This window comes from Phyllobates terribilis, unplaced genomic scaffold, assembly GCF_046119375.1.
Source record: "Phyllobates terribilis strain yellow unplaced genomic scaffold, ASM4611937v1 Scaffold_1__5_contigs__length_1240528914, whole genome shotgun sequence".
Classification (NCBI taxonomy): domain Eukaryota; kingdom Metazoa; phylum Chordata; class Amphibia; order Anura; family Dendrobatidae; genus Phyllobates; species Phyllobates terribilis.
In genome coordinates this window covers 1,035,934,779-1,035,951,248 of record NW_027362761.1, presented here as the reverse complement: position 1 = coordinate 1,035,951,248, position 16,470 = coordinate 1,035,934,779, and the positions used below count along the sequence as shown (strand labels likewise).

Below are 16,470 nucleotides of genomic sequence, written 5' to 3'. Positions count from 1 at the left end.
GTCTTTTTATTTTTTCTGGACAGCTTGTCAAAAAATCACAGACTATATTATTTATGGACACATTGTAAAACCATAATAAATCATAAAGATTATATGGGGTAATTGTCTACAGCCCATAAAAGTCTGATATGAGATATCAGCTGCATTTACTTTGAAATGTAAAATGATGTTAATTACAGTCAAGATAATCTGTATAACTTTCTTCAGCCTCAAAACAAATCACGGACGCTTTAATTTTTTTTTTATGGACAGAGCAGAAAAGTGCCCTAATTTTATGAACTGTCCTGGAATTTCTGGACGCTGCATTAGTCCTGCATCAGACCTTCTATTCACGCTTCCTTGCGTGATTAACAGCCTATACAATGGCTGCTAGTTACACCCAACTAGGGCTGATTAGAAGGGTAGACAGGACTAGTCCAGGGAAATAGATTCCTCACTGGACTAGTCCTGCTTCATTTTCAATGTAATATGGAATTTTTTTTAATATATGCATTCCTATTAGTGGTAATTAGATTTTAAAGCTGGGAGTACTTTTGTTCTCAGTCTGGTGAATTGAAATTTAACTTTTCCATCTCTGTACCTTCTATTTTGATACTTTATGACTAAAATGACCTTACTTCAATAAGGTATATCCAAAACGTGTCATCTGCTGCACAGATCCCTATCATGTTCTTTTCCATTATACCTATATAAAAATACAATCATTGGATCTTGTCATAACTGGGTAATGAAAACAAAAATGTTCAGTTCTTGCATGAAGCTACAAAGCCGTCCAGAGTCTGTCTCCATATAGCGCTGAACTAATCTCCCGTCATCTTTCTATACGTAATCTCTGGTCCTCCCAAGAGCTCCTTCTCTCCTCCATAGTCTTAAAGGGATTGTGTGGTCCAAATCAATAACATTTTGGATCACATTTATCCTGTGCTCTACGATGAGCACTTACATCGGGGTTTCCATCCGAATCTCAGAGTGACTTGATTAAGATGAAACCACCCAAAGGTCCATTCACTATAATGCAGAGTTACTATGGACTCTTTCTGGTCTCTGTTCAATGGATTCCTTCCTATCACTTTTCAGAGGTGCACAAAACTGTGGCCGACTGTACTTTTATGCACGCCTAAAAAGACGGTCACCGCCGGATCATCGGCCAGACTGTGTCCACAGTGTCTCCATCTGCCTCATTATAGGGAATCTTACGCCGGGGGTAACAGACAAATCATTGCTGGCTAGCATAAATTAGGGTAGTATACTTATAAATAATGTGCATCATTAATATACACTGTTTCCAAAAAAGGATAACAAACACATGGTTACTGGCGAGTATTAGTTATGGTAAGTATACTTACAGGAAATGATGCAAATGAGCTTAATGTATAAGATGCCCAGTATACAAGTGTCCAAGGTGGATCAGACAAAGTTATACATGATATAGAGGTACTTGTTACCTAAATGATAGGAGTACTGATCAAGTCCACCAGACGGATAATGCTACGTCCCTCCACCCAATTTATGCTAGCCAGCAATGGTTTGTCTATTACCCTGTGTTTTGCCCATAATGGCTCTATTGCTGCGTCTCCTCTTGGCTTGAGACACTGTATTTCGCAATATAAATAACACCACAAAAAAAAACAATGCAAGTTTGATATTGCTTGAATTGCACTAACCAGGAGGTTATTTTTGCCGCACTATCAACGCCTTAAAAACAAAACCAAAATCGCATCATTTTCTCCATTTTCATCCCATATGGATTTTTTTTTTCTCTTTTTTTTCAGTATAACTAAAACTTATTACAAAAAAAAAACCTCAAATAGGCTATGTTGCTGGAAAAATAAAAATGTTATGGCTCTTGGAAGAGTGGAGAGAAAATACAAAAGTGCAAAAATTCACTCAGTTGGGAATGGGTTAATTAGACTATAAATGGCAGCTTGATGTTTCAAATGCCAGTTTTATGTATTGCCCTTATTATTTTCATATTATTTATTGCCTTAAATAACAAGAAAAAATACCACAAAAGCATAGCATTTTTTTTTTCAAAAGATGAGTGAAAAAAAGTACAAGTATGCGGCACAAAGAGTTACAGTATCAGCCAAGAGTTGATTACACAATATAACTGAACAATTCCTAGCTAAATATCAATTACTGTTACTTGTGGAACAATACAATAGAATCGCTTGACGCAGTGATGTTTAGATTTGTCATATGTTCATTATACTGAATGTAATTACATCTTATTGTTCTGTCTGCAGATCTACTTGTGTTTCTTTCAAGCTGCCTGCTTTACCAGTGTGTGCAAAAGCTGGTGAGAGAGAGGATTTTGAGAAAATTGTTATAGACCAATCAAGTGCTGCAGGTATTATTATTTTTTATTCACTTTCTGAACACAAAATATAACTATAGCCTTTAGACATTACACTGTGAGTAATGAGGGACCAGGGTTGAGGGATGTAGCAACTAGCATAGTTGCTTGAATTTTCTCAACTTTACTAACTGGAGCTTGTTCTGGCCACACATTTCCCTCTAATTTGCATTCATTTTCATAGATAAGCTCCATTGTGCATTGTTAAATTTCATAGAAGAACATTAATAATTCAACACATGCCCCTGTATCTGATGCTATTTAGGAGTTTGTTTTATGAAGACAATTCATGACCATTATAGAGGCTTTTCTCCCTCATGGGTTCCCCAACTAATAGCCAGAATTAACTAACTTTGATCGAGTGGCTCCCATTCTAGCTGATTTAAGCTGTCTTCATATTAGGCCTTCATTCATTCAGATGTTTCATGTATACAAATAAAAAAATTCAAATCTGTGTTTTTCATTAGATTTCATCAGTATTTGGTCCGTTTGTCGCTTTTTATCATCAGTGTTTAGTCCGTTTGTCAGTCTTCAGCATCAGTGTTTGGTCCGTGTATCACTTTTTACCATCAGTGTTTCATCCGTGATTTTCATGTATGAAAAAATAAAAAAATGAAAAAACTTCTATTCATTGTACTGTTAATAATGGACTGCACTCGGATGGCACACTGACACCATCCGTCAGTTGTCCTTGAATTTCATGGAACTGTAGACTTGTATGGGTAAGTTTGATCAGAGAAGTCAATCAAAAAGAGACATGAATGCGTGATTTTTTTTTTTGTGGACATGCTGTTTGCAAAAGAACACAGACATGTAAAAATCTCCAAGAATATTGTCTATCTGTGATAACCATAGCTAGAACACATACATGAACAATTAATGCCCGAATGATGCCTTTCATATATGGATAGTTATCTAAATAACTGCCATATGATATACCAGGGGTGGGCAATTAATTTTCCCTCGGGGCCACATGAGAGACCGTGACTGTTGAGGAGGGCCAAACTAGTAGGCTGAAATGAATTCTGCTCAATATTAATATTACTATATTAATTATAATTATTTTATATTCATATTAATTGTATCACTTAATATGGAGCAGAATTATTTATGGTGACATCCCCCTATATACGGTATGAGCCTGCACACAGCCCCCTGGATAACGTATGAGCCCATACAGAGTCTCATATATACCGTAAGAGCCAACAAACAGCCACCTATATACTGTAAGAGCCTCCACGTAGCCTCCTATATACAGTATGAGCCCCCACATAGCCTCCTATATACAGTATGAGCCCCCACATAGCCACCTATATCCAGTTTGAGACCCCCACATAGCCCCTATATACAGTATGCACCCTCATATAGCCTATATACTGAATGAGCCTTCACATAGCCTCCTATATGCAGCATCAGCCCCACATAGCCTCCCTATAAACAGCATGAGCACCCACACAGCCGCTTTATATGCTGTGTTAGCCCAACATAGCCTCCCTATATACAGCATGAGCCCCCACATGGCCTCCCATATACAGCATGAGCCCCACATAGATTCCTACATAGCATATGAGCCCCATAAAGCCTTCTATATACAGCATGAGCCCCACATTATCTCCCATATACAGCATGAGCTCCACATTTCTCCTATATACCATATGAACCCCATAAAGGCTTCTATATACAGCATGAGCCCCACATTACCTCCCATATACAGCATGAGCCACACATAGCCTCTGATATACAGTTTAAGCCCAACATAGCCTCCCATATATAACATGAGCCCACAGAGCCTCCCTATATAAAGCATGAGCCCCACATAGCCTCCTATATACGGCATGAACTTCACATAGCCTCCCATATACAACATGAGCCCACAGAGCCTCCCTATATAAAGCATGAGCCCCACATAGCCTCCTATATACGGCATGAACTTCACATAACCTCCCTCTATACAGCATGAGCCCAACATAGCCTCGGATATACAGCATGAGACCCACATAGCCTCCTATGTGCATAAAAACATCCCATACACATGAAAAAAAAACAACACATACTCACGTCAATCCCATTCCCCCAGCACTCTGCTCCTGTCTCCGGCGCACTGACTCTCCGCAGTGCACAGCTGACGCAATGAAATGACGTCAACGCGTCTGCTGTCTCACACGCTGATTGGGGGTTGAAGGGGCCAGTGGCCCCTCCTACACCAATGTATTCACTGTTGTCTGCATCCCGAGGATGCGGATAGCGGTGAGAGCGGGCGGTGGATGGATGGCAGGGGAGGGCAGGGCATGGCCCGTGGGCCGCTGTTTCAACCCTTTGGGTGTCTTGGTCCACGGACTGGAACAGCCAGATGGCCGGATGTGGCCCGCCGGCCGCACTTTGCCCAGGTTTATAATTTATCAAGAAAATACCAGGCTGGCTGTTACTTTGTCAGGCAAACCACGGTAGGGGTTACATTCTGAAAAGGGTTTGTCTCTGATTGCTACTTGTTTATTGGAAGGCATCCAAAAATTTTAACCACTTTGACTTTTCTCTGATTCAATCTAAATGTCCTGTTTGTTGACGTTTGCTAGTGTGCCTAGGCTCTATGCCGACACACTGGAGCTAAGGAACTAAAAGCAAAAGAAAAAAACTGACAGTTGACTAGGCTGAAGGTGCATTTACACTGAAAGATTATCATTAATGAACATTTTTAAGAATGCTCATTTCACAGTTATCTTTCAGTGTAAACAAGTTACGGAAAACCTGATGGATGAGCGAAACACACTTTCATTGTTTAAAATTATCTCTTGTTCTGCTCAAAAGATCATCTGTCTTGGCACTGACCAGCACTTCTGTCCATACAATGGCTGCTAGTGGAGGATGATGGGACCAGACCGTCCTCCAATTGTAAACACCTCACATGGAAAAGCTGTTTTTCTATTGGAGGATGGTGATGGACAGGACGGGTCAAACGCTCCTTCACAAGCAGCCATTGTATGAACAGAAGTGCTGGTCAGTGTGTGAGGAAAGCTGCAATAACAAGAAAAAGTGGCGACTAGTGTTGAGCGAGCAATAAAATGCTCGGGTGCTCGAAGCTCGGGCCGAACTCACCGTGATACTCGGGTGCTCGACCCGAGCAACGAGCCCAATGTTAGTCTATGGGAGACCCGAGCATTTTTGCGGCGGCACCCCCGGCAGTCTGTAGAAAGCCTAAAAAGTGCCCAAAACGATAGTGACAGTGCTCAAATGACATGGGGACAGCATGGGCATCGCGCCAGGAAAAATTTCTGACCCCCAGGTCACTGCTTTCAACACCGTGGTCAGAGGTATTAAGCCACTTTTACGGGCTCACAATAAAACGTTCAAAAACGAAACTGAAACGGTTTTCCTGTGAAATATGTTAACCCCTTAATGACCTTGGGTCTTTCTGTTTTTGTGTTTTAATTTTTTGCTCCCCTTGTTCCCAGAGCCATAGTGTTTTTTTTTTTTGGTCAATATGGCCATGTCAGGGCTTATCTTTTATTGCATTTTATTGCAATGTTGCAGCGACCAAAAAAACGTAATTCTGGCGCTTAGAATTTTTTTTCTCGTTACGCCGTTTAATGATTAGATTAATTCTTTTTTTATATTGATAGATCGGGCGATTCTGAGCTCGGCGATCCCAAATATGTGTGTGTGGGTTTTTTTTTTAATTATTTTATTTTGAATGGGGCAAAAGGGGGGTGATTTAAACTTTTATATTTTTTTTATTTTTAATTTTTAATATTTTTAAAAACATTTTTTTTAACACTTACTACATGCTTCAATAGTCTCCATAGGAGACTAAAAGCAGCAGTTGTCTGATTGCCTGTATGCAGTAGAAATGCTCCTGTGCTACGAGCACCGACCACTATGTGGAGCTCATAGCTAGCGAGACATGACAACCACAGGGGTCTGCTGCAGACCCTGGGTTGTCATGCCAACCCATCAGTGACCCGCAATCACGTGACGGGGTCACCGATGGGCGGGGCCTAGGACGCACTTCCCGTAAGCGCGAGTTAAATGCCGCTGTCAGAGATTGACAGCGGCATCTAACTAGTTAACAGCCGTGGGTGGACCACGATTCCACCCGCCGCTGTTGCGGGCACATGTCAGCTGTAAGAATCAGCTGACATGTGCTCGGTTCAGTGCGGGCTCAGCGCCAGAGCCCCCCCTGAACCGGCCTTTCCGACCTGGTGCGTACTATTACTGACCAGGTCGGAAAGGGGTTAAGGAACATCCTTTCCAGGGTAAAGACTTGTGTATAAGGTAAAATAAATAACCAAAAGCAAAAATACTCCTCCACACCTTGGCCTATGTTCACAAGTAGGGTTTTTCATACGTTTTTGCACTTTTGTATTGCTTTCAACCGTGACAAATGCATTCACCGGGAAATGTTATTTTAACATTTTACAACCTTATCTGGCCATGTGCTGTGTGACACATGCATACAGTGCTGAAAAGACATGGGAACAGCATGGGGAAGACCCCTGGAAGCATCTCTGACTCCCAGGTCACTGCCTAAAAGTGTGCCCATCAGAAGTGATCCTTGCCGCATCAGAAGATGCAGACTTGCAACTATCCCCGTGCAAGTCCTTGTCCCAGGGCAGTGTTCAATTGTACCTCCCCCATTCCTTACAATGCAAGCGCAAATATGCATCCAACCACCCATCCACCCGCAGACTGCAATACCATACTGCTAGCTTTCACTTGAAATGGGGCCTTTTAGTTTGAAGGAGGCCGAAGCTGGCCACTACCTCATGGCTGCTTCGGCAGCGAGGTATCCATACTCAGTCCCCAGCCGCCCGGCGGCCGGGTATCCACGCTCGGTCTCCAGCCGCCAGGGGGCGGCCGGGTGTCCATACTCGGACCCCAGCCACCCCTATTTCTCCTGTCACCTTCCCACACACTTTTCTTAGCCTAGCCTGCTTTAGGGCAGCATTGAACGAGCCCACCAGAGAACCAGAATCCTACTGTGGGCCCTGGCTTCTCCATCAGGGGAGTTGAGAGTGCCAAGGTGAGGAGCATGATGATGATGATAGAAGTTAGCATCTGCTTTGTTTTCTTGGAATGCAAGCGCATGTATGTAGTAGCGGCTAGGCCTGAGGTGGTCAGAGTTTTGGCGCATATCCTACCTCCTCCGAGGATTGCTGGATGTTTTCCTGCTACTATCCCAGTTCTATGACTCCCGTTAAAACAAAGCTTCAGGTGATAATGATGGATGAAGTGGTGGCAAAGGAGAAAGAGCAGGAGGAACAGGGACCATTCACATCAATATCAGGCCAGTCAACCACACATGTCTTATAGGATATGTTTCTGTACCAAAAGGAACGGTTCGGCTACACAGTTAGAGGGCATACAGTGAGTGCAATGCATACCAAAAATTTTGAGGCACTCCAATGCCCCTTGGAAGTGACATGGAGGTCAGAGGGCCTTAACTAAACCATTTTTTCCATTTATAGCAACTGGGTCTCCTGTGCACTGTTGGCCTAAGCAGTGAATGGAAGGCTTTCCAAAAATTATGAGGAACTGCAATGCCCCTTGAAACAGACGTGGATTACAGCGTACTAAAAACCTTCTACCCATTATTGGGGAGTGGGTCTCCCTTAGTGTTCGCCTATGCATTGAAAAGCAAAAGCTGACTAAAATTAGGAGCAAATGCAATGCCCGTTGGAAGAGTCGTGGAGGTCGCAGTAGCTTAACAAGACGGTTTTAATGCCTCTTGGAAAAGTGGTGGAGGTCACAGTAGCTTAACAAGACGGTTTGAATGCCCCTTGGAAAAGTGGTGGAGGTCACAGTAGCTTAACAAGATGGTTTTAATGCCCCTCGGAAGAGACGTGGAGGTCGCAGTAGCTTAACAAGACGGTTTTAAATCCCCTTGGAAAAGTGGTGGAGGTCACAGTAGCTTAACAAGATGGTTTGAATGCTCCTTGGAAAAGTGGTGGAGGTCGCAGTAGCTTAACAAGACGGTTTTAATGCGTCTTACAAGAGCCATACGGTACAGCATCTTAAAAACATTATTCCCATTATTGGGGAGTGGGTCTCACATAGTCTTTGCTTATGCCTTCCAAGCAAAAGCTGCCAAAAATTTGGACGGAGAAACTTGCAATGCCCCTTACAAGAGCCATGCAGTACAGCATATTACAAACATTATTCCCATTATTGGGGAGTGGGTCTCCCATAGTCTTTGCTTAAGCCTTCCAAGCAAAAGCTGACAAAAATAAGGACGGCAACACGGACCACGGTCACCCTGGTGGTATAGTGGTGCTGGAGGCTGAGGATAAGGAGAAGAACATAAAACAGCTGAAATGAGGAAACATATACCCATGTGTGGGTGTGAAGTGGTGCATGTGAATACACCTCCCGAAATAACACAGTGGATTTGACTTTGTAACGGGTCTGGGAGGCGGAACCTCTGAGCTACTATACAAGGGGGCGGTCCTTGTAAGGGAGCGGGTGGCGACCAGGGAAGACGGGCAGGCAGTCACAGCAGGTGACCGGGACAGTCTCTGAGTGAACGGGCTGGAGGTCACGGCAAGTGACCGGGGCAGTCTCTGGATGAACGGGCAGGAGGTCACGGCAAGTGAACGGGGCAGTCTCTGGATGAACGGGCAGGAGGTCGCGGCAAGTGACCGGGGCAGTCTCTGGATGAACGGGCAGGAGGTCACGGCAAGTGACCGGGGCAGTCTCTGGGTAAAGGGTAGGTACGACCTGTGATGGCAGAGCCTCCAGGTAGGCTAGCAGGCAGATGGTTGATGTGTGCTCCCAGGTGAGCAAGCGAGAGTCTCTGGAATGGCAGGTGGTCACAGCACGTGACGGCGGAGCCTCCAGGTAGGCTAGCAGGAAGGTAACAGGTGTGCGCTCCCAGGTGAGCGGGCAGGAGTCTCTGGAATGGAAGGTGGTCACAGCACGTGACGGCGGAGCCTCCAGGTAGGCTAGCAGGCAGGTAACAGGTGTGCGCTCCCAGGTGAGCGGGCAGGAGTCTCTGGAATGGCAGGTGGTCACAGCACGTGACGGCGGAGCCTCCAGGTAGGCTAGCAGGCAGGTGGCTGATGTGCGCTCCCAGGTGAGCGGGCAAGCTGGTCCATAGACAGACTGACAGGAGTTGGAGGGCAGACCGTCGGACCTCAGGCTAGCAGGCAGGTAGCAGAGGAGCGCTCCCAGGTGAGCGGGCAAGCTGGTCCTTAGACAGACTGACAGGAGTCGGTAGGCAGACCGTCGGACCTCAGGCTAGCAGGCAGGTAAGTAGAATATCGGGCAGGAATCAGACAGCAAACTGGCAGGAATCTGGCAGGTAACTGGCAACGGGACCTGAGGGCTGAAGCAGAGTAGTGAACAGTGCAACAACATTGCTCGGGCACCTCCATTTTGGAGGAGGTGCCTTATATATGGTGAAGTCCTCCGTCCATTGGCCGGGGACTCCTTAGGACGGCGCGCGCGGCCCCTTTAAGAGGGAGGGAGCGCGCGCGCGCGCCCTAAGCACAGTGGCCGGGAAGGAGCGCGCGCTGCCAGCAGAGCTGGAGGAGGACGCCGGGCTCGGAGCAGAGAGGTGAGGGGAACAGCGTCCCTGCCTAGCAGAGGGCAGGGACGCCGGCGCTATAGTACCCCCCCCTTTAGGCCCCCCCTTTTTTAGGCCAGACAGAAATTTAGCTAGGATGAGAGGGGCATGGATGTTCTCCCGGGGCTCCCACGTTCTCTCCTCAGGACCAAACCCCTTCCAATCTACTAGAAAAAAGGTCTTTCCTCTTACCCTTTTGGTGGCAAGAATGTTCTCTACCTCAAACTCGTCCTCAGCAGAAACCGGAGCAGGAGGCATACCTGTAGACTTGGAAAAAGAGTTAAGTACCACAGGTTTGAGGAGAGATACATGGAAGGAGTTAGGGATCCGTAAGTTGGCCGGGAGTTTCAATTTATAGGCCACCGGGTTGATCTGACTGATGACCTCCAGAGGACCGATGAACCGAGGCCCTAACTTGTAAGAAGGTATCTTGAGTCGGACATATTTAGATGAGAGCCAGACTTTATCTCCAGGACGAAATTGTGGAGGATCCAGGCGTTTTTTGTCAGCGTGTCTTTTCATCCGTTCGGACGACTGAAGGAGTGCGGATCGGGTACTCTCCCAAATGGAGGAAAATTTGCTAACGAGAGATTCCGCAGCCGGGTTGTCCACAGAGGTGGAGACAGGAAAAGGAATCCGAGGATGCTGACCGAAGACTACAAAAAACGGGGATTTGTAGGAGGATTCACTCTCGTGATTGTTGTAAGAGAACTCGGCCCATGGTAGGAGATCCACCCAGTCTGAATGATGGGCATTAACGAAGTGCCGGAGGTAACTGGTCAGGTTCTGATTGATCCGCTCCACTTGACCATTGGACTGTGGGTGGTAAGCGGAAGAGAAGTCCAGGGTGACGTCTAGCAGTTTACAAGTGGCTCTCCAGAAGCGTGAGGTGAACTGTACCCCACGATCCGACACGATGTGGAGGGGCAGGCCATGAAGACGAAAGATGTGACGAATAAAGTCTTTAGCTAGCTCGGGTGCAGACGGGAGGCCTGGCAGGGGAACGAAATGAGCCATCTTGGAGAAGCGGTCAGCGACCACCCAAATGACCGTACAACCGGCAGAGACTGGGAGGTCAGTTATAAAGTCCATTGCTATATGCTGCCAGGGGGCAGCAGGTACAGAAAGCGGAAGGAGGCGACCGGCTGGCAGATGTCTCGGAACCTTGTTGCGGGCGCAGGACACACAGGCAGAAACAAAGTCTATTACCTCCTTGTGCAGGGTAGGCCACCAGTAGTGCCGGGTAATAAGCTGGAGGGTCTTTTTCTGACCGGCGTGGCCAGCCAGTTTAGACGAGTGACCCCAGTGAAGGATCTTCTCCCGATCAGGTACAGATACGAACGTCTTTCCGGGAGGGAGACGATTTAGACTCACGGGAGCCACCTGCATTACTCTGGCGGGATCGATGATGTGTTTCGGATCTTCCTCGAGATCAGACACCAGAAAGGATCGAGACAAGGCGTCCGCCTTGACGTTTTTGTCAGCCGGGCGAAAATGAAGAACAAAATCAAAGCGAGCAAAAAACAAGGACCACCAGGCTTGGCGCGGGTTAAGTCTTTGGGCATGCTGGAGGTAAGCCAAGTTCTTGTGGTCAGTGTAAATTATTACCGGGTGAAGAGCCCCCTCGAGCAGGTAACGCCACTCCTCCAATGCCAGTTTGATGGCCAATAACTCTCGGTCTCCTATGGAATAATTGCGCTCTGAGGAGGAGAAGAGTTTAGAGAAGAAGCCGCAAGTTACCATCCTCCCGGAAGATGATTTTTGAGTAAGTACCGCTCCGGCTCCAGAGGAGGAGGCGTCAACTTCCAGGAAGAACTGCTTGTTGCCGTCCGGGCGATGCAGCACCGGGGCGGAAGAGAAGGCCTGTTTTAAGGAAAGAAAGGCCTCCTCTGCTTCGGGCGGCCACTCTTTGGGATTAGTACCCTTACGGGTGAGCGCGGAAATTGGGGCAGTCCGGGAAGAGAAGTGTGGTATGAAGAGGCGGTAGTAGTTGGCGAAGCCCAGGAATCGCTGAATGGCTTTCAACCCCTCCGGTCGAGGCCATTTCTCGATGGCAGACAGTTTCTCTGGATCCATTCGTATGCCGGTCTGAGAAATAATGTAGCCCAAAAACGGAAGCGAGGTCTGCTCAAAGAGGCACTTCTCGTATTTAGCGAAGAGGTGATTCTGCCTGAGCCTGAGCAGGACCTGACGAACGTCCCTCCGGTGAGTCTGGAGATCCGGAGAGAAGACCAAGATGTCGTCCAGGTACACCACTACGCAGGAGTAGAGAAGGTCCCGGAAGATGTCATTGACCAACTCTTGAAAGACGGCAGGAGCGTTACAGAGACCAAAGGGCATTACCAGATATTCATAGTGGCCGTCCCGGGTGTTGAATGCCGTCTTCCATTCATCCCCCTGACGGATACGAACCAGGTTGTACGCCTCACGGAGGTCCAGTTTGGTGAAGATTCTAGCCCCCCTCAGACGATCAAATAACTCCGGAATGAGCGGAAGGGGGTACTTATTCTTCACCGTGATCTGGTTAAGGCCTCTATAGTCTATACAGGGACGGAGAGAGCCGTCCTTCTTTTTGACGAAAAAGAAGCCTGCTCCCGCCGGGGAGGTAGATTTCCGGATGAATCCCCTGGCCAGATTCTCCTCAATATATTCGGACATCGACCGGGTCTCAGCAGCGGATAATGGATAAATACGCCCACGGGGAGGAGTAGTACCGGGTAACAGGTCGATAGGGCAGTCGTATGGTCTATGAGGGGGCAGTGTCTCTGCCTCCTTTTTATTAAAGACATCAGCATAAGACCAATAAGGAATCGGAAGTCCAGGTAGATTAGCTGGGGTAGGAGAAGGACGGACGGGATGGACGGGAACCAGACAGGTCTTATGGCAGTCCTGTCCCCAGCGAAGGACTTCTCCAGTCTGCCAGTCAAGCACGGGTGCATGTCTCTGGAGCCAAGGTAGGCCTAGCAAGAGGGCGTGAGAGAGTCCAGGCAGAACATGAAAGGAGATACTCTCAGAATGCAGCATTCCCACCTGCAGAGTAATGGATTCGGTGATGAGTTGGATGGGGCGTGGTAAGAGACCCCCATCCACGGCAGCAACAGACAAGGGTACAGCCAGAGGTTTGGTGGGGATGCGGTATTTCTCTACCAGGGACTGTGAAATAAGATTCCCGGCTGCTCCAGAGTCAAATTGGGCTAGTTCGAAATAACGGTTCTCCCCGCAGACGATTGAGACTGACAACAGCAGAGATGGAGAGGATTTATTCTTGTCTAGGTCGACCTCTCTGAGCGAACCTAGACACAGGCGTTTCCCGACCTCTCCGGGCAGGCACGGATCCGGTGCTCCTTACTGCCACAGTAGAAGCAGCTCCCCTCGGCACGGCATAAGTCCTGATGGGTTTTGACCATCTTGGTCTGGTCGACCTGCATAGGCTCAGGAGAGTGTACCTGGGAAGAGACGGAGGGAGTGACGGGTCTCTGAAAAGTAGGAGCTAGACGTGGAAACCTCCTCTCACGGGTGACCTCTTTGGCACGCTCCTGGAACCGTAGGTCAATCCGGGTGGCAAGAGTTATTAGGTCATCGAGGGTGGTAGGAATGTCCCGACCGGCAAGTTCATCTTTAATACGGCCGGACAGACCCTCCCAGAAGACGGATACCAGAGCGTCGTTATCCCAGGCCAGCTCCGAGGCAAGGGTACGGAACCGTATGGCATATTGGCCCACGGTGAGACTTCCCTGACGGAGGCGTAGCAGTGATGATGAGGATGAGGTCCTCCGTCCGGGTTCGTCGAAGACTTTCCGGAAGGCCGTGAGAAAGGCAGGCAAGTCGGACACCAGGGGGTCTCCTCTCTCCCATAGAGGATTTAGCCAGGCCAGGGCCTCCCCGGTGAGATGGGACATGATGAAGGCAATTTTGGCCCGGTCGGAGTTAAACTGGTGGGACAGGAGTTCAAAGTGCAGGGTGCACTGATTTATGAAGCCCCGAGCCTGGGCGGAGTCGCCTCCGAAGCGAGGAGGTGCAGAAAGCCGGGGTCCGGGGTAGGATACCATAGTATTGGTGGGCAGCGGAGCTGCCGGATTGCGAGTCATGGCACTGGCGGAGGTTGCTGGCGGAGCAGTCAGAGTGTCCAGGCGAGAATTGACATTCCGCAGGTGACCCAGGATGGACTCCTGTTGGGACCTCTGACGGGACAGTTCATGACACAGGTCCGAGAGCGAGGGAGCTTGGGTGCCACCGGGTTCCATGGCCCGAGCAAACTGTAACGGGTCTGGGAGGCGGAACCTCTGAGCTACTATACAAGGGGGCGGTCCTTGTAAGGGAGCGGGTGGCGACCAGGGAAGACGGGCAGGCAGTCACAGCAGGTGACCGGGACAGTCTCTGAGTGAACGGGCTGGAGGTCACGGCAAGTGACCGGGGCAGTCTCTGGATGAACGGGCAGGAGGTCACGGCAAGTGACCGGGGCAGTCTCTGGATGAACGGGCAGGAGGTCACGGCAAGTGACCGGGGCAGTCTCTGGATGAACGGGCAGGAGGTCACGGCAAGTGACCGGGGCAGTCTCTGGGTAAAGGGTAGGTACGACCTGTGATGGCAGAGCCTCCAGGTAGGCTAGCAGGCAGATGGTTGATGTGTGCTCCCAGGTGAGCAAGCGAGAGTCTCTGGAATGGCAGGTGGTCACAGCACGTGACGGCGGAGCCTCCAGGTAGGCTAGCAGGCAGGTAACAGGTGTGCGCTCCCAGGTGAGCGGGCAGGAGTCTCTGGAATGGCAGGTGGTCACAGCACGTGATGGCGGAGCCTCCAGGTAGGCTAGCAGGCAGGTAACAGGTGTGCGCTCCCAGGTGAGCGGGCAGGAGTCTCTGGAATGGCAGGTGGTCACAGCACGTGACGGCGGAGCCTCCAGGTAGGCTAGCAGGCAGGTAGCTGATGTGCACTCCCAGGTGAGCGGGCAAGCTGGTCCATACACAGACTGACAGGAGTTGGAGGGCAGACCGTCGGACCTCAGGCTAGCACACAGGTAGCAGAGGAGCGCTCCCAGGTGAGCGGGCAAGCTGGTCCTTAGACAGACTGACAGGAGTCGGTAGGCAGACCGTCGGACCTCAGGCTAGCAGGCAGGTAAGTAGAATATCGGGCAGGAATCAGACAGCAAACTGGCAGGAATCTGGCAGGTAACTGGCAACGGGACCTGAGGGCTGAAGCAGAGTAGTGAACAGTGCAACAACATTACTCGGGCACCTCCATTTTGGAGGAGGTGCCTTATATATGGTGAAGTCCTCCGGCCATTGGCCGGGGACTCCTTAGGACGGCACACGCGGCCCCTTTAAGAGGGAGGGAGCGCGCGCGCGCGCCCTAAGCACAGTGGCCGGGAAGGAGCGCGCGCTGCCAGCAGAGCGGGAGGAGGACGCCGGGCTCGGAGCACAGAGGTGAGGGGAACAGCGTCCCTGCCTAGCAGAGGGCAGGGACGCCGGCGCTACAGACTTTATGTTACTCTGCTGTCATTTGGTGGTGATGAGAAGTCTGGCCCAATCCAGTCCTTGTTCATTTTGATAAAGGTCAGCTTGTCAGCATTGTCAGTTGACAGGCAAGTGCGCTTATCAGTTATAATTCCCCCAGTGGCACTAAAAACACGCTCCGATAACACGCTAGCGGCAGGGCAGGCCAGGACCTCCAAGGCGTACAGAGCGAGTTCATTCCAAGTGTCCAGCTTGGATACCCAATAATTAAAAGGCACAGAGGAATCACGGAGGACGCTGGTACGGTTGGCAAGGTACTCCCTCACCATCTTTTCAAACTTTCCACTCCTTGTGAGAGTACCCCGCGCCTTAGGGTCTGTCCGAAGGGAGGGTCTGAGAAAACTGTCCCAGAACGTTGAAAGTGTTCCCCTGCCTCTGCTGGATTGGAGTTGCGTCTGTCTCGCATGTACGCCTTGGTTGGGCAACGAACTGTGACCTCTGCCGCTAGCGTGTTCAGATGGGAATTTTTTTAACAGTTCTGCAGCAAGGGCCTTCTGGTACTGCCCCATTTTTGTAGACCTCTCCACCTCAGGAATAAGAGAGTGAAAGTTCTCCTTGTAGCGGGGTTCTAAAAGTGTCACCAACCAGTAATGACTGTCACCCAACATTTTGACAACGCGAGGGTCACGGTTAAGGCAGCGTAACATAAAGTCAGCCATGCGTGCCAGACTGGTAACGGGCAAGACTTCCGTGTCCTCACCAAGATGACGACTGACTATGCTCTCCTCCTCCTCCTCCTCCCCCCCCCCCTGTCCTCAGGCCACCCACGATGAACAGATGGTATGACAGTTGTACAGGTACTACTGTCTACAGCGCATGATACAAGCTCCTGTTCTTCCTCCTCCTCCTCCTCTCCCTCATTGTCCCCCAATGCACGTTGGGATGAGATGAGGCTGGGCTGTGTGTAATCGACCGCTACGGCTTCTTGATCCATCTCATCATACTCTGGCTGCAATGCCTCCTCTTTAATTCTCTGCAGAGAGCATTGCAAAAGACAGACAAGTGGAATGCTGACGCTAATGATAGCGTCATCGCCACTCACCATCTTG

The 16,470-nt window shown here is 49.1% G+C and overlaps 1 protein-coding gene across 1 annotated transcript in view; it reads left to right on the top strand.

Moving 5' to 3' along the window:
- Positions 1 to 16,470, top strand: part of GUCY1A1 (guanylate cyclase 1 soluble subunit alpha 1) — an 81,468-nt gene that overhangs the window by 39,886 nt on the left and 25,112 nt on the right. The window contains exon 4 of the mRNA XM_073644983.1: positions 2,247 to 2,350. Coding sequence (XP_073501084.1) covers positions 2,247 to 2,350 — 104 coding nt within the window. The remainder of the gene's footprint in view (positions 1 to 2,246; positions 2,351 to 16,470) is intronic.